Source organism: Solanum stenotomum, chromosome 3 (assembly GCF_019186545.1).
Source record: "Solanum stenotomum isolate F172 chromosome 3, ASM1918654v1, whole genome shotgun sequence".
Taxonomy (NCBI): Eukaryota; Viridiplantae; Streptophyta; class Magnoliopsida; order Solanales; family Solanaceae; genus Solanum; species Solanum stenotomum.
The window spans coordinates 496,755-523,929 of NC_064284.1; the positions used below are offsets into that span (position 1 = coordinate 496,755).

The window sequence follows — 27,175 nt, forward strand, 5'->3', positions numbered from 1 at the left end:
TTAGGTCTAATTTATTCTAAATATACATTATTTGACTCTCTCGCTTCCCTCTCTCCTATCTCGCTCATCTCTCTCCTTATTTTATTGTATCTGATAGAAAAAATACATGTATTTGAGTGTATGTACTTGAAATTTTGATGTGAAATTATTAATTAGTGAGACAATATGTAACTATATGGAGAATTAGTAAATATGGTAGGAATCATATGTTTTTATAAAATAAAACCTATTTGATTAATCGGTATAATTATAAGTTTATATAAAAATCTATGGTTTCTTCAGGAAAAAAAAATCTAAGAATCGGTTTGGTTCGATCTGTTTTCAAAATAATTTTGACACTCATACACCTTCCTATTGGATAATTATTTTAGTTGTTGACAAGTAACAAAAAATCTTTTCAACAAAATAGTTATATGTGTATGTAATAAATTGATAAAAGGGTCAAAACTACCTTTAAACTATTCGAAATAGCTTAAATATACCCTTAAACTATATTTCGGCTCAAAAATACCCTTCCCGTCAAACTATTGGGGCGCACTTACTCTTATAGTTAACGGAAGTATCCATGTGTGTGTTAAATGCCACATGGACGGCACATGTGCATGCCAAACACACCCCACTGCCACATAGACGAATTAAATCCCTAATTTCACTATTTTCCCCCTCATTTCATCCTTTCCCTTAGAAACGATACTTCTGGTATCACATTCCAACATTCCTCCTCCTTTTTTCGAGCTCCACATTCCTTAAACAAGTATCTATACAATCTATAAACTGCTAAAAAGATTATCAGTTCCTTCTTTCATATTTTTTCTCGCCAAACCCAATTCTGTACTATAATTCTAAATTAGTAAAACATCAATACATTTCAAATTCATGCAAACCATAAATAGTTAGGGCCACCAACTCACCTACCCATCTTCAAATTAACAAAACTCAACGATCATGCGTAGATTATAAGGGGCTTTGATCGCTCACCCACCGAAAAAGAAAAGACACAAATGGAATTGAAGAAGCGTACAACATGAAGATTTAATAGAAAAAAATGAAATCTAGGGTTAGGGTTTCCATTCAAAATTGGGGAAAGTTCAAAAGTTTAGGTAACGTTTAATCATAGATTTTGGGAGTAGTTTTAGAAAACTTATCTATAAATTTTTGTTTGGCCATGATAGGGTTGCATTAGGGATCGGGCTTTAGATGATTTCATTTTCCACTAGTCATGGATGAACTGACGTGATATATTCAGTGTCATGGTGTATATGATTCGCAGAATATTGAACCAAACAGAAGTTGTTTGGTATGGTATTCGGTGAGCACTATTAAAATAATTTTAAAATGGGAGAAAAAGAGTGAAATTAAAGATTTAAGTCATCTATGCATGTGGAGGTGGGGTCTGTTTGGCGTGCACATGTGACATCCATGTGGCGTCCATGTAGCATTTAACACACACATGGATAATTCCGTTAACTAGAAGGGTAGGTGTGGGCCAATAGTTTGACGAAAAGGATATTTTTGAACCGAAATATAGTTTAAGGGTATATTTAAGTTATTTAAGATAGTTTAAGGATAATTTTGACCCTTTTCCGTTATATAAATAGTGATATAATTATATATTAGAAATGTATATATACATTTTTATACATTGTTGATACAGTAAAATATACAACTTTTCCCCCCTCTCAATCAACTCAAAATTCCTTTAAACAATCTCAAAATTTGGATATGATTTTCTCTTAATTCTTAATGTTTCAAGTGTTTTGATATTATTGGGCTTTCAATAAAGTCACAATTTAGCATAAGCCCACTCAATTGCTACCTCCACTTCTTCATTTTGAAGAAGAGAAGAGTAAAAGATCACACTATTCCTGTTTCGTTTTCTTCAAGTCATTTGAATTTAGGCAAGGTGATTGAGAATATTCCGATGACGAGCGAGTCGGAAGATGTCCTCCGCCGCCGTACGGCACATGCTGACTTCCGGAAAAGGCTACTCCAGCAGAAGGAGCTAGATGCTCAGGTATGGGCAGGTAAAATTCTCTAAAAATCTCAAAACCCTACTCTTCCGGAATTCTGAACTTCATTTTGGTTACCCGATGAACACAAGATAATCTATGATTTACAGGCAGTGAATGCGTGCACACATTACATATAAATGTGTTTATACATGTATCTACATACTACATATATGTACGTTTAGCTTGCTTCTGAAACGGTAGTGTACATAACTTATCTTTTAGCTTACCAGCTACTGAAATATTGGATCGATCATCTAAACTATAACAGGATAAAAGGAGTTCTACTATCATCTCTATACACACATAAGAGACGTTTTTAGTTGATGATTGTAACAACAGAAGCTAATCGAGGATTTATAGGCAGTGAATTCGTGCACACATTATAAATATATATATATATATATATATATATATATATTGTGTGTGTGTGTGTGTGTGTGTGTTTATACGTGTATCTATATACTACACATATGTACGTTTAGCTTGTGTTAAACTGCGGTGTACATAACTTAATAGTGGATCGATCCTCTAAACTATAACAGGATAAAAGGAGTGCTAATATCATCTCTATATACTCATAAGAGGCGTTTTAAGTTGATAATTGTAACAACAGAAGCTAATCGAGAATTTATAGGCAGTGAATGCATGCACACATTATATATATGTGTGTATACATGTATCTACATACTACATATATGTACTTTTTATAGAAAAAGTCTGGGATTGATGCCTATGAAACTGCGGTGTACATAACTTATCTTTTAGATTGCCAGCTACTGAAATATAGGATCGATCCTCTAAACTATAACAGGATAAAAAGGAGTTCTAGTATCATCTCTATATACACATAAAGAGGTGTTTTTACTTGATAATTGTAACAAGAGAAGCTCCTGTTACCAGAAATGTGGAAGAGAAATGAAGAAGAAAGAGATAGAGGAGAAATTAAGTTATTGCCAACTCATAAAAAATCTAAGAGGCGTTTGAGTTGATAATCCCTTGCTTAGATACAGCGATTTTTAGGCCTTACTAATTTTTGGTTTCTTGAGGGTAAGCAGGGAAGGATAGATAGTATGTGGGTGGACCTAAGAGGCGTTTGAGTTGATAATCCCTTGATTAAGTCATGATGTAAAAAATTACTAATTCCTGCAGAGCTTAGTTATATTGAAACCACCCTCAGGCTTGTTTTAGTGGGTTATATGTGGTGTTTCTCGCAATGCTATGAATATGTCCATGCACTTATGCTATGATTGCTTTTTGTAGGGATAAAACAATGATTATGGTGTGTTTGGAACGAAGGAAAATGCTTTCCTAGAAAATAAGTGATTTTCTTACTTACTTTCTTGTGTTTGGTGTGTAACAAAAATGTTATCCTCAAAAACATGTGTATATAATCTACATAAATACTATAGAGATGGGGTGGGGTTGGTGGGGATGGGGATGAGGGCTATGGGGTGGGGTGGGGGGAAGTGGGGTGGAAATAGGGATGGGATGTGTTGGAGGGTGGGGAGGAGACAATCACTGTAGAATGCTTCATATGGAACTTGTTTTTCTACTTCTACCGGGGAAGTCTTCTTTATTATTAATTTTAAGGAACCTGTTTTGTGAAAGCATATGTTTTCCAAAATTCATCATAAGCATGGAGAAATTGAAAAATATTTTCCAACAAACACACCTTTAAGGTAAGAAAAAAAGAAATGAAAGATCATAGTTTGGTTTAGAGCAATGCATAATGAAAGCAACTGTATGGTGTGAAGATCTCTAGGGTCCTTTGTTGTTTTTGTCGTTGGATGTTTGTCATTCAACAAATGCTTTCACTTTCTTCTGGTTAGCAAATGGCTAACTTCTTTCTACCTAGGTTTTAACAAAATGTTAGAGGCTTTGATACCATGTGAAAAGAGAAAAGAAGAATAATTCTTGTTGGATTAGTTGTTGACTATACATCACAAAGATTCATTATATTGGAATCTCGACGACTTGTAGTAACGTAAGTAATTAGTTTCTATATCATACAAGGTAAGTTGCTTTCTTCCATTAATGTGCTACAAATCGTGAATGTACACGCATTTTAATATTTAACAACACTGATTCACTTGACTTTGTAGTTTCTGAACAATGAACTAAAGATAGTGAGCACTAAGCTCTATTCTTGTTCATAGACAAGTCAATTTGAAGTGTAGCCTAGTAGTGGTCAATGATATGTGAATTGAGCACCATGAGGTCTCAGGTTCAATTCCCAACAGGGACAAAAACATTAGGTGATTTCTTCCTATCTGTTTTGAGACATGTTGCTGGTGGGAGGTGGAAGGTATCCATGTAATCAGCTGAGGTGTGCGAAAGCTGGCCTGGACCCCACGGTCACCAAAACAAAATAAATTGAAGTGTCATTTATGTGGTTGTCTGGTTAACAAGCATCTACTAGCTTACAACAATAACTTTCCAAGCTCAGTAGTGAATTCATGTTCAATTAGAAGGATTTTCAATTTCAATTTCTGTAACTTTCTCTTGTAATAATGAGCTAATGATGGAAAGCTTTATTTTTGTCCTACAACTTGCAAACGAATTTAAAGTTTAATTTTTAACCGATGACATTCAACACGTAGCGTATTTTCTGTTTATTAAAGCATCTTATAATTAAGAAGAATGACTACATGTTTTCCTGCCTTATCAGAAACATTTTTCTTTGTACCGAGTTCATGACTTGGTGTAAAAGGACATCACAACTTCTCAAAACTACAAATCTTAAGTTATTCCTTCCTGTGTAATTCGTAGCTGTATTTTATCTTTATGAAAGAATCTTAGAAATCAGAAACATTGCTACATAGTTTTCCTTACCAAAAACTTCTCACAGTTGGACCTCAAATTTATCTCTTGACCTATGAAGCAACATCATAAGTCTATGTAACCTTTGTATGTGGAAACAGTTGATAAGGTTACCCAATGTATTTTTTTTTGGTTTTCCACTGTGTTTGATTTAAGCTCATTTACTGGAATGCAGCTCTACACCATAGGGTATCAGTGCTAGTGCTTCTTAACTAGTTCGAGTACAGGTTGCAAATGGTAATCATTGTTAATTTAGATATACTACAACATAATTGAAACCTATCATTTTGAAAGGACTACTGCAAATGATGCCTCCCATAGGCAGTAAGATTTTCAAATGGAAATAGCATTGCTTTCTTTACCTATTTGAAGAAAGGAGAAACTGAACGAAGAATCAAAAACGTTTTGGCTGAATGAGAAAATCAGTTTTATGGTTTGGGAGAAACATGTACGTTTGTAACCATGCCAAGAAAGATCAAAGCGAATGTTTCACTAGTAAAAAATTTGAGGCACCGTATTTCTACTAGGAAATGGCAAGTTAAGAGATAATATTTTCCTGAGTAAAAGTTTTCAACACTTGAGGAACTAGTTTTAATTGTGAAAGCAACTATAAACATAAAGTAGTATTGAAAGATCAAGAGACACAGTAAACACAAAATGCTGTATCAATTATGAGTATTTTCTTCTGTTTTTTAATTATGCATTTGATTATTAATACTTTAGAACATCAAACATGAATGATTATTAAGTCCTTGATTAAAAAAACATGAATGATTATCAAGTCTTGGAAAGCTATACTGTGTCACAATTTTTCTTGAAAAAAGAGGAAAAAATAGAAACTCTTTTCCGGAAGTATCTATGAGCTTTAAGCCTTGTCCAAATATCTATGACAAGTTGGCTAAATTCTTTAAGGTTTTTAACTTTGTTTAGGACTAAGGAGGCCTTTTGGAACAAGAATTTTGGATGGGGATAGGTGATTAGAGAACCTTAACCTTATTTTGTGTGTTCTACTTATTATTGAATTCATCGGTATTGGGAGTTTTCTTATCAGTATTTCAAACATACACGGTATACACATCCCCCTGGGTAGATTCCTTTTGGGCAGTTCACTCCAATACCTCTGTTTGGGGTTACTTTTTATGGTTTTTCTTCTTTTCCTAGTTATTTTCTCATTTATGCTTATCTTCTTCGCTTTTCTTTACTCCTTATTCTCAAAGGGTCCTGCACTATTGAGGTAGAGTTGTGATGACTTCATCATAAGATGCCATCAGACATCACCATTGTAGTGTAAAGATCTATTCAAGTATTTTAAGGGGGATCATTACCTTCTTTGCTTAGATTTATTTATTCAAATAATTTGCTTTCTTTGTTATGATTCTTGATTGACTTATTAAGTATTCTTTATAATCGTCTGCGGTAAAATTTCTGATAAGCCAGTGATTATGGTTTTGTCTGTAACTCTGTTTTGTACTACTTCCATATCAGTCAAAATGAGAGCTTATTGTATGCGCTTCAATCGGTATATCATCTATAACCTAAATCCTTAGCTGTTTAGCATTGACAAACAGTGCACATCTTACATCACGAATTGAGAAATGAAAACTCAAAGCAATGAGTCTGCTTTGTGATAGTTAATTATGCTGTCACCATTATTATTTCCGTTATGGTCACTGATTTTATCTATTTATTTTGTTTCTTTTTATATAGGATGCCAAACAATTTTCTGTCCAAGTGCTAGCAACCTTCGCTATATATCTATTGTCTTTCTGTGTTCAATTGTTGTATAACTGATGCTGGTTGTAAAATTGTACACAGTGAGAGAAAATTTGCGTGCGGCCAAAAAGGAATATGGTAAAACAGAAGATGATTTGAAGTCGCTTCAGAGCATTGGGCAGATCATAGGTGAAGTGCTCCGGCCTCTAGATAACAAATGCGGTAATACATTCTTTTCTCGTATTTCCGTTGTTTATCGTCATTTTTTTTGAGATCTATGGATTTTAAGGAGTAAAATTCCCCACCTCCCAAAAATTAAAAATTAAAAACATATATAATGAAGTGAGACCCTGAATACGAACCCTTATTCTTTTACCTAGAGAAGAAGTCTATTTCTAGATGTAACATTATGGTTTGTGCTGCAAAGATGGCAGTGAGCTAGTGACAAGTGGTGCTGTTCATAGGTTTTAATCATGCGTACATTGTCTGTACATACTATTTATCCATATTCATTTTTCTTCTCTTAGCTATGAACCATGATACCATATTTACTAGTTATCCATCTTCATATTGCATTCTATTAGGAATTATTCTGTTGACCCGGTTTTACGTTGCTATTAACAAGTTGAAGTAATTTTTTGGATTAATTTAAAACATGTATTTTTCAGTGATAGTTAAAGCCATTGGTCCAAGGTATTTGGTTGGCTGTTGCAGTACAGTGGATAAGGAAAATCTAACTTCTGGCACTAGAGTGGTTCTTGATATGACGACTCTTACAATCATGAGGGCACTCCCACGTGAAGTTAGTGGTTATTTCTGTGCTAGTATTGGGAACTTGTAGAGCATTATCATATTTGTCCCTCCCTGAGTTCCTTATCTTGAGTTTATTATGACAGGTTAATCCTCTGGTGTATAATATGCTTCATGAAGAGCCTGGCAATATAAGCTACTCTGCTGTGGGTGGACTGTCAGATCAGATCAGAGAGCTGAGAGAATCAATAGAACTACCTCTGATGAACCCTGAACTTTTCCTCCGTGTTGGAATTAAGCCTCCAAAGGTGACTTGTTTAATATAATTGACCATATTCTTGTGTCTCTGCATTTTTCATGGTGCTTGCATAGTTGAAATTGCTGATACTTTTAGTTTCTTCTGATGCTACCAAGTTTGTCCGTCTCAGGGTGTTCTTCTCTATGGGCCTCCTGGGACTGGCAAGACCTTGTTAGCCAGGGCAATTGCTAGCAACATTGATGCCAATTTCTTAAAGGTGAATAGTAGAGGTTTTGGTTATTTCCTCCCTTTTCAAAGTATTTCATAATATCAGTATTTATTTATAGTTGGTGAAAAATGCAGGTAGTATCAAGTGCCATTATTGATAAATACATAGGTGAGAGTGCGAGATTAATCCGGGAAATGTTTAATTATGCTCGTGATCACCAAGTAAGGACTTCAAAAACATCCTGGGTATACTAAATCCAGTGAACCACTGCTGGTACTGCCTCAAAATGTACTGATAGTTTTTGTCTGTGTAAAGCCTTGCATCATTTTCATGGATGAGATTGATGCAATTGGTGGACGTCGATTTAGCGAGGGAACAAGTGCAGATCGTGAAATTCAGAGAACGCTCATGGAGTTGCTTAATCAGTTGGATGGATTTGACCATATTGGAAAGGTCTTAAGTTGATCTTAATTATATATCTCTAAGAAGCTATATAATGGGAATTTCTATAGATTTATGATCTATGGTGTGCATACTTGTCCCTTGCAGTTCTTGTTTCTTGGATTCTAAAAGAAGGATAATTCCTCAAAACTTGATTGTCTATCATATAGATACATACTAAAAAGAAAGAGAAGATTGCTTGAGTTTAGCTTTGACTACTGTGATCTTCTGGCTTTCTGCTTTTCTTTTTGAAGTAAAAAATACATCGATGCTAAGTAGTTAATGTTTATTCTGCTTGCAGGTAAAAATGATTATGGCAACAAACAGGCCAGATGTTTTGGACCCAGCTCTTCTTCGCCCTGGTCGGTTAGATAGAAAGATAGAAATACCCTTGCCTAATGAACTATCAAGAATTGAGATTCTCAAGATTCATGCTGCTGGAATTGCTAAACATGGTGACATTGATTATGAAGCTGTTGTTAAGCTTGCTGAGGTGTGCTAGTGATTCTATGAAAATTAGTTTGCTTGTGTTGCCTAAGCGGAGTTTTGACAATCTGTTTCTCCTCAGGGTTTTAATGGGGCTGATCTTCGAAATGTGTGCACTGAAGCTGGTATATCAGCAGTACGTGCAGAGCGTGATTATGTCATGCATGAGGATTTCATGAAGGTACGTCTGGTTCTTCTTTTACAAGCTGTTGGCTAGTTGGAGGGTAATGCAGATTCTGAGTCAAAGTTTGAATATTTATTTACAGGCTGCAAGGAAACTGAATGAAGCAAAGAAACTTGAATCAAGTGTGCACTATACTGCCGATTTTGGCAAGGAGTGAGGGATTTTTGCCATTGTGTGATATAACCAAACCTCAAAGGAGCTATTGGACTGTTCCACAATCTTAGTCTGGCTACTTGCTTTGCAATTGTAGTTACATATACTTGTATTGTTCATCCTCTGGAATCATGTAAAAAGCAAGTTTTAAGAGAGCATTCGGCACATGGTCAACTGTTTTGTTTGACGCAGAATGCGGATGCTTTGTTAGACTTTTTTCCTTTATAGTTTGTTATGGATGGTAAGGTGAAAGATTGGACAGAGTATTTGATATAATTTGCGCAATGCAGTTCGTGCGATTGAATTATGAAATCATGTTAGATATTTGATATAGCAAAGACCTTCAGCTTCACTTTCACACAGCATATCAAATGTGCGTGAAAATTTACTACAACATACCAGTGTAATTTTACAAGTCGGGTCTGAGGATGGTGATGATGTGTATGTAACTTTATTCCTACTTTATTAAGTTAGAAAGATTGTTTTCGATAGATTTTTGACTTGAATAAAACATATCAATTCAAGTATGGAAAAGAGATACAATAGACTTCAACAATGGAGAAAAGGATAGTAGCAAAAAATAATGTCTTAACCTATTAGAGTGATTTCTTTTTTAGCTCAAATTGAAGTCACTTACATATTAGAATATATACTTACCCACTGTTTAAGGAGTTATTTCTGGAATTTTAATAAAAGTTTGGATTCTAAAACATCAAGAAACTTTCTTTGTTCAACAACAATTCTTTCATTTGTTCTTTAGGCAAACTCGTTTCCCTTTGTAAATTTATACTCAATATGAAAGAACCCCTTATCAGTGATATTAGAGCTTGCTTTCGATTCTCTGACACAATTAGGTCATTTGGTAGCTAGTAAAAACACAAAACTTGTTCATGTAGTATTATTTTTCGTACAAATTATACCATGTTTAATAGCGAGTTAGTAAATAAGTTGTTTAATGTATAAAATTAATACGCATGATATAAGATGGAATAACTAATACCCCTACTTAATTACTACCAACTACCAAATGAACCCTAAAATGCTCAGTCTACCAAAAATTATTAGTCCATTTCAAGCTGGACATGATAGGCTTGCTCCGGAAATTAGTCAACTTCAAGCAATAACCAATCATGTCCAGCTTGAAGTCGCTACTTCAACTTGAGTACTCTATAAGAGCAATAACCAATCCTTTTAAGGTGTCATGACATTCACAGTTGCTGATAAATGGAGTATTAGGCGCTCTAACTGACTCAAATAAATACAAAGTTATACAAGGGCTGATGCTACTCTTAAGCAATGAGTAGAACACCAAATATCTACTACTATATAGGCAATAGAGATGAGCACTTTTAAGCATCATATATATAAAATCTTCAGGACAATTTTTCATGGGCTTGACATGTATGTAACCCAACAGAACATACACTGAAACAACAACTATCTTCAATTTGCATCTTCTTTCCTATTTAACAAATTAATCATCCACCTTGTATTCTTCCCATTTTTTTACAATGTATAACTTGCCTGCGAATGCATTGCATTTCCACCATCAAGATCATGACTGCTGAGAGCATACCCATGGTTATCTGCACAAGTGAATGCAATGTAAACCATTTGTCAGACAAGAGTATGGGATTTGGATTAACATCTATCAGAAATCCACTGAAAACCGACGATGTAAACAAGAAGGGAGCAATGTCTAAAGGAATTTCCTTACCTTTTATGTCCATATAGAAACCTACTTCTTGTTAGATCTTGTCCAGGAAAACCCCCTTCTCCGAGTTGAAGGACTTGATCCCTTTGAACCAAAGGAGAAATAATGTCGTAGGAAGGGCCTCTTTGAAGGGCTCTTCATACTGGAACTGGAGCTCCACCCTCCTTCATGAGCACTACTTTTCTGACGCTCGAACCGAGCAAGATTGCCACTAATATCACTGTCAACAATCCTGTTTCGAAATCTCTTTCTAGAGTTCAATTCTATCTTAGCTTTTGCTTTTTCATATATCTTCAAGGCCTGCTTCTCCCCAAAAGTACAGACAGGGCAAGCTGGGTCATACCTATTGATTTCAGATGTCATATTCTCCAAGCACTCAGCATGGAAAACATGGCCGCAAACTAGAACAGCAACAGCAAGTTCATTCAATAGCTTTGCACATATGCCACAGGTTTGGAGATCGAACGAAGATGACCCAGAACCTCGGCTAGTAGTAGCCCTTTCACGATGGAAACCAAAGGATTCACTATCAAATGACCACCTGTCTCGACGAGGATTTGCCAGGTCAGGAACTGACCAACCATCTGATGATCCACCATGAGAGCCCCTAGTTGAATCATTACTCCAACCAGGGAGGAGCACAAAAGAAGATGAAAATGTAGGTGACTTCAGCCCTGGTACACGGCGGCCATCGGAAACTTGGTGCGCTGAAGAATGGTGAGGCAAACATGGAGTAAAGCTAGCAGTAGGCAGCTGGCCACGCGATGATAAAGAAGAAACAGAGGGAGCAGATGGATATAGCTTTACAGGAGAGGGGAATGAAAGTGCTGATGAACCAGCGAATTCTTTAACCTAATTATCACAAACAAAAGAAAGCAGGAATGTCAAAAACTCATAAATATGCCATGAAATTGTCTTCAGAAATAAGTAAAATGCGCTGTTATTACCTCGGTGGAATTCCTCTCAGCCAAGGGATCTGCAAAGGCCAAAAATAATAATAGTCATTTTCCAAACAAACATATGATTTCCATCCATAAAGGGCTACTTATATTTTCATAGTATATAGAATCTAAGGAGAAGAGGGAAAATAAAATGTTTTGTTATACTTACATTTAAAAGATAAGTGAATAATGGTTATGGCTTCCATAGCAATTTACACATCAAAATCGTACCAAAAAAAATCCCTTAACAAACAGTATCATCAGGGTGCAAAACAAAAACATATAATAGGGTATATAAAAGAACGCAATCTATCTTTGGGGTAAATGGCCTCCAATAAAGATATGATGAGTCAGTAGAAGACTTCTACCATATGATATGCTGTAAAAATTTCATCAAATCAAGAAGGCCAGAAGAATCAAAATCATAGAACAATGCCTTTGGAACCGAGATAGTTCTCTCTCCTACTTACTAGGAGGGTAGAACCACCCCTTCCGGTGGCCTCGGCACCGGAAAAGATTTCTTTCTTCATCCTGGTTACCACCTTACGTGTTAACTAACACCTTTTTCTTTCTCTCTTCGATCTCTACCATGGAAAGTGACATAATCTATTTTACCATGGGATTCAAATCTTTTGACATCTCGAGGAGAAAACTGGTACGACTGGACTGAACGTGGAAGAAAGAGGATGAGCAGGGCAAGTTTTAGCCAGAAAACAATGGAATGGCTGTGTAGGACTCTCAACGAAGCTTCAAAGGTCAAAGGCAATAGTGTATGCAGATGGAAACGACAGGAACTATCTACGCAGCTATTCTGTGCAAGAAATTTCAACAATGGGGGGAGATATATTAGTATAATCAGTATACAAGGCAGAAACAGAGCAGTATTAATTGTCCCAGAAACAACATTCAATGTAGGTTGGTGGGATGTGGCTAATAAAATAGAGAGGTTCATTTATGACAAAGCTACAAAGACAACTAGTAGAATTTCCACATTGATTGATAAGGAGATTCCTTATGCTGGAACAGTCAGGAAAAGTAAATGGACTTCCAGAGGGATAGATGTTGCGACCACAAAGCAAGAGGGAGATGTAATCCGCATTGAGGTTGAATCCAAGCTATCGCTCAATGAACCTTTGAGCAGGAGCCTCTATGGTCAGGTTTTAACCAATGGGTCTGAAATCCCGACTCTCTCTGAGGTTCGCAGATGGGCTAACTTGAACTGGAATCAAGCCCATGGTCTGAACATTTACGACATGGGTAAAAATTATTTCCTCTTCGAGTTCGCCTCTATGAAAGAAGCAGAACATGCTCTGAGAGGTAGCTGGTTTTGGAAGAAACAGGCCCTGCAACTCTAATGGTGGACTCCAACTGTAGGTGTTGTTCAATATAAAGCAACCATCAAGCAGACATGGATCAGACTGGTAGGTTTGCCTCTACACTTGTGGTCAGAAAAGGTTTTTAAGGCAGTAGGGGATTTTTGCGGAGGGTGGATAAGTACGGAGGAGGAGACAAAACTTCGGAATCATTTAAAATGGGCAAGAATTCTAGTGAAGGGTTGGGGAAATAGCATCCCGAAGGAAGTGAGAATCGAATTCAAAGGAACTAGGTACTTCATCCAAATCTGGAATGAGGCGCCGGTGAGATTTTATGCCGGAGAAAAGAAGGAGATCGCCGGAACTGATCCAGTGGGCAAGTCTTCAAACCAACAGATAATACTGGGCTCTGAAAAGTCTTTATCCGTACTGGAAACAACTATACAAACAGAGGAACACGTGGGTTGTTCAATTTTTTTTGAAACACTAACCCTAACACGTGACTTTCCACTTAAAAATCAAACAAAGGACAAAGAAAGGTTGGGCCTGGACCCATTGGCCCAGTTCAGCAGAAATTACAACAACAGGGTTGGGCCTAATGTAACAAAGACTTCAAACCCAGTCCAAATTGAGATAAAAGTTAATAATCTATTGTTAATGGGTTTGGAAGATAAGTTAGTAAACAACCCAGGAACCATCGTAGAGGCTTACAATGGTCTCGACCTGGCCGAAGAGCAAAGTGATGATGATGCGATGTCTATAATCCAGATGGACGACAAGGAGAACTTCGCTACACAAGCGGGGGAGAATTTACAGTTGGAAGAGAAGGAAGAGAAGGATGACACAGTAGAGGATATTTTACCTATAAACTCAACAGTGGGTGAAGGCACAACAGAATCTGAGAAAACGATTCCCATGTGGGTTCAACAGAATATAATTGAACTGAGTAAGGAATTTGGAGTCCACTTTCAAGGCTGTGAGGAGGCGGCTTTGTAATTGTTCATGAAAATCGATGGCAAAAGACAAGTAATAGATGAGATATCAGGGGCAATAGTGCCAATGACTCCAAAAGAAAAGATTTTAGAGGAGCTTAAAAACCTGGAACCAAGCAACAATTTCATTAACTTTGGAACAAGAAGTAGAGGGGGGTGTTTTGTGAGCAATCTTAATGAAGGTTAACATAGTGTCATGGAATGTGAGAGGCCTCAATGATCCTGGGAAAAGGCTGATGACCAAGAACATGGTACACAAATGGAGGGCAGATGTCTACTGTTTTCAGGAATCTAAATTAAGAGGTGATATAAGGGAGACAATTAAAGAACTATGGGCGAATAGAGGGGTAAATCACACACAATTGGAAGCAGAGGTACCAAAGAAGAGATTATCATTCTATGGGACAACAACCTATGGGAGGGAGAAGTTTGTGAGGTAGGGGCTTACTGTATTACTGTAAGATTTAGGGGAAAACACAAAATTTCAGCTGGCACCTTTTAGGTGTCTATGCTCCAAACAACAGAGAGGAAAGGGAAGAGGTTTGGGGGGGACTAGGAGCAGTAAGGAGTCTATTTAATGGCCCTTGGGTGATTGCAGGGGATTTCAATGTTGTGAGGTTCCCTTCTAAGAAGAAGAATTGTAACAGAATCACCAAAGCCATGGAGGATTTTTTAGATTTCATTGAGGACATAGAATTAGTAGATCCACCACTCATAGGTGGCAGCTTTACTTGGAGAAAAGGAGATAGGCATGTTACAGAAACAGAACATCTTAAATAAGCTTTATGAGTTAGATATAATCCAGGAACAAAGGTGCTTGTCTGAAGATGAATCATATCTGCAGGCTGTCCTGTCAGTAGAGTTTGAGGAAGTGGCAAAAAGAGAAAAAGTAGCATGGAGGCAAAGTTCCAGGGATATATGGTTGAAAGAAGGTGACAAAAACACAAAGTTTTTCCACAGAACAACAAACAGTCGCAAGAGATACAACAACATTGACAGTCTTCTGATTAATGGAACTAATGTCACAGACTCAACAATAATTAGGGAGGAGATCACAGGTTTCTACCAAATGAACAGTGGAGGTCCCAATTCAGCCCCAGAGAACAAGTTGTGCTCAATGAAGAAGACAACCTCTTTCTTCATAGTCAATTTGGAGAACAAGAAATTAAAGAATGCATTTTTTAATGTGCAGGAGACAAGGCTCCTGGTCCAGATGGTTTTACCATGGCTTTTTTCATACGGGATGTGGTGAAGGTAGAGGTGATAGCAGCCATTCAGAACTTCCATAGTCAAGGTTATTTTGAAAAAAATTTCAATGCTACATTTATAGCTTTGATCCCAAAAAAGATAGGGGCAACAAAATTGAAGGACTTCAGGCCCATCAGCCTGATTAGCAGTGTCTACAAGATCATATCCAAGATCCTAACAGAAAGACTCAAGAAAGTGATGTCAAAGCTGGTGGATACACATCAATTGGCATTCATTAAGGGCAGGCAGATCATGGATGCCATACTTATAGCCAATGAATGTGTAGATATGAGGAAAATAACTAAAATTCCTGGGATTCTATGTAAGTTGGACATAGAAAAGGCCTATGATCACCTCAACTGGGACTTTATGTGGTACACACTAGGGAGGATAGGCTTTGGAAATAGGTGGATAAATTGTTTGAAGTATTGTGTGAGAACAATCAAATTCTCAGCTCTAATAAATGGTACCCCATCTGGTTTCTGTCCCTCTGAAAGAGGATTAAGGCAAGGGTCCCCTCTCCCTCTTCCTTTTTATCCTAGCTATGGGAGGACTAAGTGGCATGTTGAAAACAACACAATCAAACAACATGATCAGAGGTTTCTAGACGAATGATAGTGACACCAGGGGTTTATCTATCTCCCAGTTGTAGTATGTTGATGACACTAGTGTTTTGTGGTGCAGAGGAAGATCAACCAAAGCATCTAAGAGTCATATTTATATTGTTTGAAGCTGTTTTTGGACTACATATAAACTGGAGCAAAAGTTTTGTCTACCCAGTGAATGAAGTCCCAGAAATCAACAGATTGGCTGGCATCTTAGGAGGTAAAGTGGGAGAAATGCCTACCACTTACCTAGGGATGCCTCTAGGTGCAAACAGTAAATCAAAGAACATATGGAATACAATGGTGGAGAAGTGTGAAAAAAAGCTAGTAAATTGGAGAAGTCAATACCTATCCTTGGATGGAAGATTGACACTAATTAATAGTGTGCTTGATGCTATGCCAACCTACATGATGTCTTTATTCCCTATGCCAGAGAGTGTTTTAAAGAAGTTAGAATCCATCAGGAGAAACTTTTTATGGCAAGGAAATGGAGAGGGGGGGAAGGAAATATCATCTGGTGAAATGGGAAGTGGTGATTAAAAAAAAGAGGGGGAATAGGCACAAAGAATCTCAAAGTTCAAAACCAGAGTCTCCTTTTGAAGTGGTTGTGGAGATTTGCTTCTGTAGAACAAGGTTTGTGGAAAGATGTTATAATCTCCAGATATGCAATGGAGGACTCATGGACTACAAAGGAAGTTAGAAGCCCTTATGGGGTTGGTTTATGGAGAACAATCAGGAATTTGTGGCCTAAAATATGGAGACATTCAAAAATTGATATAGGAAATGGAAGGAAGACATTCTTCTGGAATGATGTGTGGGTTGGACAAAACTCTCTGACACAGCTGCATCCTGAGATTTATAATCTGAACCAACAGAAGGAAGCAACAGTTGCAGAAGTCAAAGACAACCAATGATGGAACCTATCTTTTAGGAGAAGGTTGAATGACTGAGAAATAGACAAATTAGTAAATTTTTACAAGTCTTTGGAGCAGGCAAATAACCTTGACACAAAGGAGGACAGTTTACAATGGTTGAGGGCCAACAATGGGAAGTTCACAATAAAATCAGCTTATAGACATTTTGACAGGCCAGCTGAAATGTTGTTACCATGGCCTTGGAAGATATGGAAAATTAATGTTCCTCACAAGGTGGCTTGTTTCACCTGGTTGGTAGCTAGGGAAGCAGTACTAACTCAGGACAATCTAATGAAAAGGGGAAGACAGTTATGCTCCAAGTGTTTTTTTTTGTGAAATAGAAACAGAGACAACAAACCATCTCTTCCTCCATTGCAGAGTGACAGAGAAATTGTGGCAGGTCTTTTTGAATTTGAGGGGAATCAGTTGGTCCATGCCAAGACACACCTCAGATTTTCTAGCGTGCTGGAATAGAGAAGGGAGTACCTCAGGTCACAAGGAGAGATGGAAGATTGTCCCTGCTTGCATCTGGTGGACAATTTGGAAGGAAAGGAACCAGAGATGCTTCGAAAACAAGAGCATCCCTTTCCAGAGTTTGAAGTTGAACCGTCTTACAACCCCTTATTTTTGGTGTAATCATGTCCTCCCCAAAGAGGTGGAGGCTATTACTCACATTTTAGATAGTTTAGGAGGGGTATAAATGATAGATCTTTTGGTTTTGCTTACTGTATACTCCTGATGTAATTACTATTGAAATACACCATTGGTGTATTGTTGTCTATAAAATGTTAACTTTCTCAAAAAAAAAACAATGCACCAAGAGATGATCAACTTCTTCACCTGAGCACTTGCACATATAACACCAACTAACAGAAGTGATATTTCTCTTCCTCAAATTTCGGCTGTTAGAATCGCTCTCCTTACTGCAATCTGTATTAAGAAAAACACCTTTCTAGGCGCCCCATGAATCCAAATTGAAAGATGTGGAAAGTGTCTCCTCTTTCACAAGCAAGCTCTGATGGAGAGATTTGACCATGAACATACCATTGCTTCTCAAGTGCCCACCTTCATGAGTAAAAAAGGTTGAACCTGATTTGAATGTAAAGTAGCTCCAGCAACCTTTGATACTCTTCCGTCTCTGGTTTGTAGATTTCTCTTGAATGTGAGGTCCCAAAGTACTTACCCCTCATGCTCCCCATGCATCTGGTCCCAAAGTAATGCAATCAAATATCACCCATTTTTCTTCCCACATACTTCTCACCCAACTGTGAAGTTATATCTCTCAAAAGAGGTCTGCTTTATGCTGCACCTGTCTGTTATCGATAAAGTCATCTAGCTGTTCATGAAAAGATAGACTTGGACATTGATAAACATTTTTTTCTACCCGGCTTTGCTGCTACTTTTGTTAATTATATGTGTATGAATTATTGTTCGTAAAAGAACTATATGTATATGAAAATAGATACTTCTCTTACTTCCCTTGAAGTCTAAGATGCAACTGACTTTTGTTATTTGCATAATCAGCACTTTCTTTGGTGATATGATTTAACCAAAAAAAATATTTACCTATGGAAGGAAATAGTATCGCCTTGTATGCAATCATAGTTTACTCTCTCTTTTTCTCTTCTTGATCATGAACTATAATTTATTGAAAATCAGAAAGGAAATGATTGCATGAAATCTGTTGGACATATCCTTATTATTTTGTTCATAAAATTGAATATATTTAGGAGTGGAAACTTGCCTTGATTCTGCAGTTGGTTTCTGCTATGTGCTTCGTACTTCTTACACTACTTCTTTACTGCACTTCTGTAAAATTACTTAACTAATATGCTGAAAATATTTAATGCCAGCCGCAAACAAAGAATGGTGTTGACAGTTTTGGTGGTCTTGGAGCAACCTTGATAGATTCTCTTGACACACTATATATCATGGGCTTGGATGAGCAGTTTCAGAGAGCTAGAAAGTGAGTTTGTTCTCATGTCTCCTCTAGAATCATCTTTCTTTTCCTATATAGTTAGGAACCAGTATCACCTCTGGATATCAGATTTAAGAATATTGTAATTTTGTCATTGTTCTTGGTTGTACAATTGTGACTATCAGCTACTTGTCCAAAATGGTACCATCTTCTACTGCGACCGCCCCGCTGTACATACAAGCAGGATAATTTTCTGTGTATTACTTGTAGTCCTTGTTTTATCATCAGACCAGAACAGTGTTGTGAAAGGCGACCACCTTATCGCCTTTGGTGAGAGGCAAGGCAAGGCGAGGCCTGGTCACCTATTCCTGGCGAGGCAAGGCAAGATAAAAAAGGCGAGTGGCGACGCGGCAAGGCAAGGCGACAAAGGCGTTGCGTTTTGTTTTTTTCTTAAGAAGGCCTAATTTAATAATTAAAAGGCAGGTTTTATTTGGTGTTTTGGCAGACACCAAAAAAGTGAAAATTGTTAATGTTGAACTAAAATATAGTGAAGATTGTCAAAAGCAAGGTACTGTGTGTTGTCACTATTTTAAAGTAAAAGTGCATCTGCAATTGGTCAAGAGTTCTCAATTTTCCATTTACGTTTCCCATTCCATCCCCTTTCCCTCGTTTTGCTTGCTTTTCCTTTTATTTATGGATTTGATGCCTGGCATCTTGACCTTTGCCAAATCTTGAAGAGCTAATTTCATCACTTCCATTTTCCTTAAGCATACTTGCTTTAATTTATTGAATTGTTTTGCATATTAGGCAGTAAGGTATATAAACTTCCATATGTAATTATTTCCAATGAATTGTTCCACGTAACACACTGGTTATGTTGTGTTGAACTATTCCACATGGCTAACAGTGGCTAATGATTTACTGATGACAGATGGGTTGCAAACTCCTTGGATTTCAACAAGAACTATGATGCAAGTGTTTTTGAGACAACCATAAGGTTGCTTTATAAGGTTTACTATGAGTTTTTAATTAGTTGTCCTTATCCTTTCGCAGCTTCAATAATATGGAACTTTGATTCTCGGTTGGTTAATTATGTTTTTCAACCACTCAGGGTTGTCGGTGGGCTTCTTAGTACATATGATCTATCTGGTGATAAGCTTTTCCTTGATAAGGCTCAAGACATTGCTGACAGATTGTTGCCTGCATGGAATACCGAATCTGGCATCCCTTACAACATTATCAACTTGGCTCATGGGAATCCACATAACCCTGGGTGGACAGGGGTAAGTTTGAACTTTAATATATTGCACCTAAGTTCCCCTTGTGATAGTACAACAATATCTTCTGGCAAGAGGATGGAGGGATTAGTTATCCCCAAAAATAGATTTGAGGGTGGGCGTGATTAATACTGTGTGGCAAGTTATAAGATTTGGTTTTCCGGATTCTTATGTTCCGTGAAGATTGTGGAAGGAACCCGGCATAGGAGAAGAGTATCTATCTATTGGGAGGTGCCTGAACGAAGGAGTCTCTTGAAGTTCCCTTGTAATATGCTCAAAGAACATTTAGTATGCTTCTCTTCGTATTTCCACTCTCTCCCTGCATCACCTCTCCTCTTTCTTTTCAAGAACTTCTATTCTTGCCCTTTGTGCAAAGCACATTGACTGATCTTATAGTGATCTTTCTGTTGGCAGATGTCACATATTGCTTATAGTTGTGGAAACATGTATTTTTCCAGAGGGTGGTTTGTGAGTTTTTTTTTTTTTGAAATTATTTCGCTCTTTGCTCTCAGGGTGATAGTATCCTGGCAGATTCTGGTACTGAGCAGCTTGAGTTTATTGCTCTTTCACAGAGGACAGGAGACCGAAAATATCAACAAAAGGTATGCTTGAGAAAATTTCTTAAAATACAAATTAATTCATGTTCTCAAAGAACTATGATAGAAAATTGCTACCACGTTAACTGATTAAGCTACAGATTGTTGGACAGTCTCCTCGTGGTTTTTGTTGAATTTGTGTGGCTCTTTTTTTTTTCATAGTCCAAGCATGTTGAATTTCTTTTTGCTAATGGGTGATGGTGAGATTCGATCTTAGATCTCCTCCTGTTATGGTACAATATTGAAGTGTGTGACCATATCATCTAAAAGCTCAAGCTGTTAGAAAGTACACTTTTATTATTTAATTATATAATCAACAGTGATTAAAGGTGTATATTCCTGTTTCAGGTGGAGAATGTCATCTTAGAACTTAACAGAACTTTTCCAGATGATGGTTTGCTTCCAATATACATTAATCCACATAAAGGCACAACATCATACTCAGCTATAACATTTGGCGCTATGGGTGACAGGTAAATGACCCCTTTGTTTGTCCATTCCAGAATGACCCCTGTGAAAACCTGATTGAGTAGTAGTATTTTTCCCCAAAAGAAAAAAATAAAATGGGGGAGAACCTTCATTATACATTTGTGAATTGGCATTTAGATCCTCCATGTTTTCTTTTCATAAAAAGTTAATATAATAATTTTTTTGTTTCAGCTTTTATGAATATTTACTCAAGGTCTGGATACAAGGAAACAGAACTGCTGCTGTGAGTCATTATAGGTAAGCAGCTTAAGTTTACTTCTGTCTATTTTCACTTCAGATATTGTTGTCCTTTTAAAGCTTTCAATTCAGTCCATCCAGTATTTCACTTTATGGTTCTTGTAGGTGTAAGTGCATATATTACTGTTCCAATACTTAACATCAGTTTGAAATCAAATCTTTGATCATGCATTGTGCAAATGCATATAAATATTCTTTGACAATGTTAACATATTTGGAGAATTTATAGATTTTCAAGTAGGAAACCCAAGAGCAAGGAACCCAAGAAAATTTGTAACGAGGATTTAAAATTGAAAGAAATGAAATATGATATCTCTGTGAATGCATGATTTCTTTGTTTTTTTTTTTCATCAAGTAATAAAATTTTATAATACAATGGCATTAAACATCTGCATACCAGGAGTATACCAAATAGTAGAAAATCTGACAAAAAGATATGAAACGGCATCCAGTTTTCTATACCTACAGGGATCTCATGGGTGCACCAAAAGGAAATCAGGGATATAAAGCTATTCCTTAGATGTACATAGTCCTTCTCTATATTAAAGTTCTCTTATTTCTTTCTCTCCAAGTAGTCCACATAATTGTTGTGATTACATGATATCGGACTTGAGTACAGCAGCAAATACACCTAAATTGAAGCTAGCAGGGACTTTTGATGATATTTCAGTCAGACCTGAACAAATGATTAATGTTTTTTCCATCACTCTACAAGATTTTATGGAAGCACATTAGATAACCGGGGATTAGAATGCTTTATCCAGCAATGGCCTCAAAATACGTATCATTATAACTTTAGTTATTAAAGTTACTGCTCCCTTCGTTTCAATTTGTTTGTCTTACTTTCCTTTTTAGTCAGCTTTGAAAAGAATGCCTCTTTAAGTTACCAATTTCCAAAAAAAAAAAAAAAAAGAATGCCTCTTTCAACAACTCTTTAATTCCAACTTTCCACATGACATGTTTAAAGACCACAAGATTAAAGAACATTTTGATATATGCTATATATCTTTAGTTTAAAACCACAAGATTCAAAAGTCTTCTTTACTTTCTTAAATGTCATGCCAAGTCAAAACCAGACAACCAAATTGAAACGGAGGGAGTACTAGTTTTATATCACTCTCCTAAAACTGATCTTTTCACTTAGTGTCAAAGCTACCGCTTGAAGAGCTTGGCTTCACCTATTGTAACAGTGCTTAGAAAATTTATCTTGCTACTTTACATTAATGTTTTGATCTTTTACAGATTTATACTTTTTTTTTCACATGTATTTATTTACTGGTTGCAAGCTTCAAAAACGTTTTATTAAGTTCCTTTCCAAGCACATTACAGTAGTCAAAGTGAGGTAGCTGGAGTATTAAACTTTGTTATGCTCCTTAGACTCTTCGTTTAATTGGAAGTTTTAAGTAAATTTTACGGGAGTTTGAACTTGAAGTGTCTAATCTGAAGAGCTTTGAGTACTAGTTACTACTGAAATTTGTTTTTAGGTGGTTGGTCTTTCCTTGAATCCTATCTTTTTCTGGTGCTAGGATGCAGAAGATGAAATTGGTTATAGTGAGAAGATTGTAATATTATAAGTGCTTAGCTAGAACAAAGAGGGACCTCTGATGCGGAAAAGAATAATGTTTGATGCATATTAGCCTTTCTGAGACCTTTATAAAAAAAATATCAGCCTTTCTGAGACTTGATATGTTTTGAAATATGAAATGATTTTATTTTATTATTTGATACTTGTTCATATGATTTTGTTTAACTTTCTTATATTTCTTCTACAAAGTTTTCATTCCTCTGTGCTCCTCAATATAATTCTTCCACTAATTCTGCAAACAGGAAAATGTGGGAGACATCAATGAAAGGTCTTGTAAGCTTGGTCCGGAGGACGACCCCTTCGTCTTTTGCATATCTTGGTGAGAAGATGGGAAGTTCCATAAATGACAAGGTGATGTACATGCTTTTGCATATATTTGGGGAGACCGAGATGTGTTAAGTTCTTGACTCTGTTTTATACTTTTATTTACCCGTTGGATTTTGTGCAGATGGATGAACTTGCATGCTTTGCTCCTGGAATGTTAGCTTTAGGATCATCTGGTTATAGCCCTGATGAGGCTCAGAAGTTCTTATCACTGGCTGAGGAGGTATTGTTAACTTACAGAGCATCACCTAGAGCACATCTAGGTTTAGTGAACCCTTATTTATTATTGGAATGGATACAGAGGATTCACATAGTCAACTCTTACTAGTTTGGGTTTGATTTCTTGTAAATATGGCTTGGCACGGCCCTAGTGCTGTTTATTTCTTTTGTAGTAATATACAAGTTACCATTCTCAAAAGAAGTAGTTTGTGTTTGAGGTTTAGTAACTGATTAATTGATTTGAGAGGTGATCTCTGTTGAAAAAGTTTTACGTTTTAGTTCAACTTTGAGCATTAGCCATGGTGGGCTCTGGGCAATGCTCGCATACCATCGGATGTTCACTTCCATTGACTGTTAAATTTAGCTGGGGGTGCTGAAGGGTAAGTACGAGATAAGACCAAAACGTTAGTGACTCTTAAGTGTGCTTGCTTTCTATGATTTAACTTGCCTTTCACATCATAGGAATGCCCAGAGTATCGGTGGGCTCAATCTATAGGAGCTTTTAATGACTGCAGTGCTGTTTCTTTTTGTCAGAAAGTTCTAGTATTGCTTTCTATTTTGCTGAATATCCTAACGTTCTCTTGCAGCTTGCTTGGACTTGCTATAACTTTTACCAGTCAACACCTACAAAATTGGCAGGAGAGAACTATTTTTTTAATGATGGCCAAGTCAGTGTTTTCAGTTTAGTTCAGGATGATATTTGTTTTTGTTGTTTGCTTATGGTGATAACTGATTAGTGTTTACTTTAATTGTTCTTCCTGTTTAATACTCTTCAGGATATGAGTGTGGGCACATCATGGAACATATTAAGGCCAGAGACAGTTGAGTCACTGTTTTACCTCTGGCGTTTAACAGGAAACAAGACATACCAAGAGTGGGGTTGGAACATATTTCAAGCATTTGAAAAGAACTCAAGGGTAGAGTCTGGATATGTTGGACTTAAAGATGTAAGCACAAACTCAATTCTTTTAAATTTTAACTTGAGCTAGTATCTAGTCCTCCATTATCTTCTTCCTTTAAATGCCTTCAAATACTGCATTTTTTATTCTGTTTCTGGACATTAAGAAACTGCTGCTATTTCTCGTGTTCTTTGCAAAAACTCGTCTCCCCTCATTAAATACATTCTTTTTATTGGATTTTAATATTGATGATTTTTGACACTAGTTGCATTTGTATTTCAGTCAGTACTTAGGTAGTACTGAAAAACCATATTTACAAAAAAGAAGAAAAAGATTAGTCTTTCCAATACTAAACCAGGAACTAGATGGACCCTAAAACATCTTTGATTGACTCAGTCTCATTGGAGTAGACATTTATACACCAAAAACAGAACAACTAAATACATTTAAGCTTGACTTCCTGCAGGTTGTTGTTCCTATTTTCAAAACGTCTATCATTTCTCTCTCTCCATATAGTCCACCATATATAAGCAGGGATCATCCTCCATCTTTCTCTGTTTGTAGCCCCAACTCCAGCCTCCTCCCAACTGAAAAGAGTCTCATCAATCTTGCTAGGCATACTCCAGGAAATGCCTCTGAGATTAAGGAAAATCTGCCACAGTTGGTCAGTGAAATTGCAGTGTAGAAAGAGGTGTTTTACTGTCTCTGTATCCTTACCACATAAGGAGCATCTGTTGCATAGAGATATACCTCTCTTGGCCACATTGTCCAATGTTAGAACTGCTTCATTGGCTAGCAGCCAGGTGAAGCATGCCGCTTTTTGTGGCACTTTGACTCTCCAGATTTGCTTCCAAGGCCATTTGAAGTCTTGATTCTCCCTAGATTTTAATATTGATGATTGAGATGAACATATGTGCATGTGATTTTTTATGCTATTGTTTGATAGTAAACCCACTTGTGGGATTATTGGGTATGTTGTATTGTTTGATAGAAAACCTGGTACTCCTAGTTGATACTTTTCTTTTGTAAACACCAGCTCGCCTTTGAACTTGGTGTTTTTTTACAAATTATCCGACTTCTACTGTTCTTTAATATCATGCAGGCTTCAAATTTGATTTATTGAGCAACTATAATATTAATGAAGAACGAAGTAAGTAACCTTTGAAAAGGTCTACGTTTGCCAGTCCACCATCCACAATTGTAAATTGTAAGCAAAGAGCAACATTGAGCTAGCTGAGAACCCCTTTTTGTTTTCTTGCTGCCTCTGATCTTTATCTTCTCCCACTTGAAGCTCAAATTCAAAGCTACCATATTTTATAGATTATCTCAGTATTTTCGTTGCATCTTCTCCTATTTGAAGCTAAATTTGTTCAGGCACAGCTAGAACTTGACTCCATTCCTTGTAGATCAATAAGTGTTATAAAAAGCGAGAAAAAGCGAGCTTAAAGCGCAAGGCGAGGCGAAGCGCAGCCCCTGCGCTTTTCTTCCCGGAAACAAGGCGACATTCAAAAAGCAATCGCTTCTACAATTGAAGCGATAAGCGCAAGAAAAGAAAAAGCGAGATAAGGCACGCTTAATTTGAAAAAGGCGCTAATTAGGGTTTCTTAGAAAAAAATTGAAGGTTTTTTTTTTAATTTCTGAAATCTTCTTTCGCAACTTCACAATACCTCCTTTCGCGACTTCAAATATTTTCTTTGGACTGCTGCGACTGCTGCAAGTTCTCTTCTTCTCTGCGAGGCTGCGGCTGCTCTGCGATTGTTTTTTTTTTCTATTTTTGGTTGCTGCTGTGTTTTTTTCTATATTTTTATTGCTGCAAGGCTGCCACTGCTGTAAGTTCTCTTCTTCTCTTCTTCTCTGCGAGGCTTCGACTGCTCTGCTACTGTTTTTTTTTTATTTTTGGTTGCTGCTGTGTTTTTTTCTATATTTTTATTGCTGCTTTTTTTTTTTTTTCAATTTCTGTTGCTACTCTGTTTTTCAATCTCTATTGCTGTTCTGTTTTTCAATCTCTATTACTGCTCTGTTTTTTTTCAATTTCTATTACTGCTCTGTTTTTTTCCAATTCTATTGCTGCTCATGGTCAGCAGTCAAAAGTCATTGAGAACCTCTTGAACTCAGGGTTTTGTGCTTGCAATCATTAGGGTGATTGCTTTTCCTGTTTTTCAAAGGGTATCAATAAATTTGGTTCTAATTTCATGTATTTGTTTTAACACATTTTTGCCGGTTTTCCCCAGGTAAACACTGGTGTCAAAGACAATATGATGCAAAGCTTCTTTCTTGCCGAGACTCTTAAATATCTGTATCTTCTTTTCTCTCCCTCGTCAGTTATCCCCCTTGATGAGTGGGTTTTCAATACAGAAGCCCACCCCATAAAAATTGTTACCCGGAATGATCGGGCTGTGAGTTCTGGAAGGTCAGGTGGAAGCCAAGAATCAGATAGGCAGTTGCGAACCAGGAAAGAAGGTCGATTTCGTGTTCATCATTAATCGAGCTGTTGATTAATTATAATGGGATCGACTCACCAAGAAAGTCCATGTTAATCTTGCATTTGAGGTGAAGGAAGGATGTGCACTCCCAGATTGGCTGGATGTATTGCTATACTTTGTAGTTTATAAAATGCTCTAACATGGAGCAGTAGTTGTATGTAGCATAGCAAATTTAGGTTCACCTCTTAAATTGGGGTGTACCGTAGAGGATAATTTTTCTTTTTGGCTGGCAGCTCTACATTTTTGGGGTCGATGAGCAACTTGCTACTCTCACAATCCTTTTCCCTAGAGATTTATCTCTTATATGTATCTGAATTTGTGAATGTAATATCTCTGTGACACTATATATATCCGATATATACGTTTTTGTTAGTTACATGTCTCTGTAGTTAGAT

At 36.8% G+C, this 27,175-nt stretch overlaps 3 protein-coding genes across 3 annotated transcripts; 2 read left to right on the forward strand and 1 right to left on the reverse strand.

The window, feature by feature from the left end:
* Positions 1-1,824: 1,824 nt before the first annotated feature.
* LOC125857407 (26S proteasome regulatory subunit 10B homolog A-like) lies at positions 1,825-9,357 on the forward strand. Its single transcript, XM_049536988.1, has 10 exons — positions 1,825-2,024; positions 6,648-6,767; positions 7,214-7,347; positions 7,442-7,603; positions 7,724-7,810; positions 7,897-7,983; positions 8,078-8,215; positions 8,505-8,696; positions 8,772-8,870; positions 8,956-9,357. The coding sequence occupies exons 1-10, from the start codon at positions 1,922-1,924 to the stop codon at positions 9,028-9,030; spliced, it is 1,197 nt and encodes a 398-aa protein (XP_049392945.1). The 5' UTR covers positions 1,825-1,921; the 3' UTR covers positions 9,031-9,357.
* A 1,026-nt stretch (positions 9,358-10,383) lies between these two features.
* Positions 10,384-12,211, reverse strand: LOC125857661 (uncharacterized). The gene is made up of 4 exons (XM_049537266.1): positions 12,118-12,211; positions 11,688-11,716; positions 10,744-11,592; positions 10,384-10,612 (listed from the first exon to the last, which is right to left on the reverse strand). The coding sequence occupies exons 1-3, from the start codon at positions 12,209-12,211 to the stop codon at positions 10,765-10,767; spliced, it is 951 nt and encodes a 316-aa protein (XP_049393223.1). The 3' UTR covers positions 10,384-10,612; positions 10,744-10,764.
* A 3,634-nt stretch (positions 12,212-15,845) lies between these two features.
* On the forward strand, positions 15,846-27,152 carry LOC125857662 (mannosyl-oligosaccharide 1,2-alpha-mannosidase MNS1-like). Its single transcript, XM_049537267.1, has 14 exons — positions 15,846-16,371; positions 16,467-16,735; positions 16,832-17,023; positions 18,601-18,719; positions 19,603-19,668; positions 19,783-19,954; positions 20,461-20,550; positions 20,893-21,017; positions 21,205-21,270; positions 23,098-23,206; positions 23,304-23,402; positions 23,986-24,066; positions 24,175-24,345; positions 26,529-27,152. Exons 1-14 carry the CDS (start codon positions 15,846-15,848, stop codon positions 26,778-26,780), a joined length of 2,337 nt encoding a protein of 778 aa, XP_049393224.1. The 3' UTR covers positions 26,781-27,152.
* Positions 27,153-27,175: the final 23 nt, after the last annotated feature.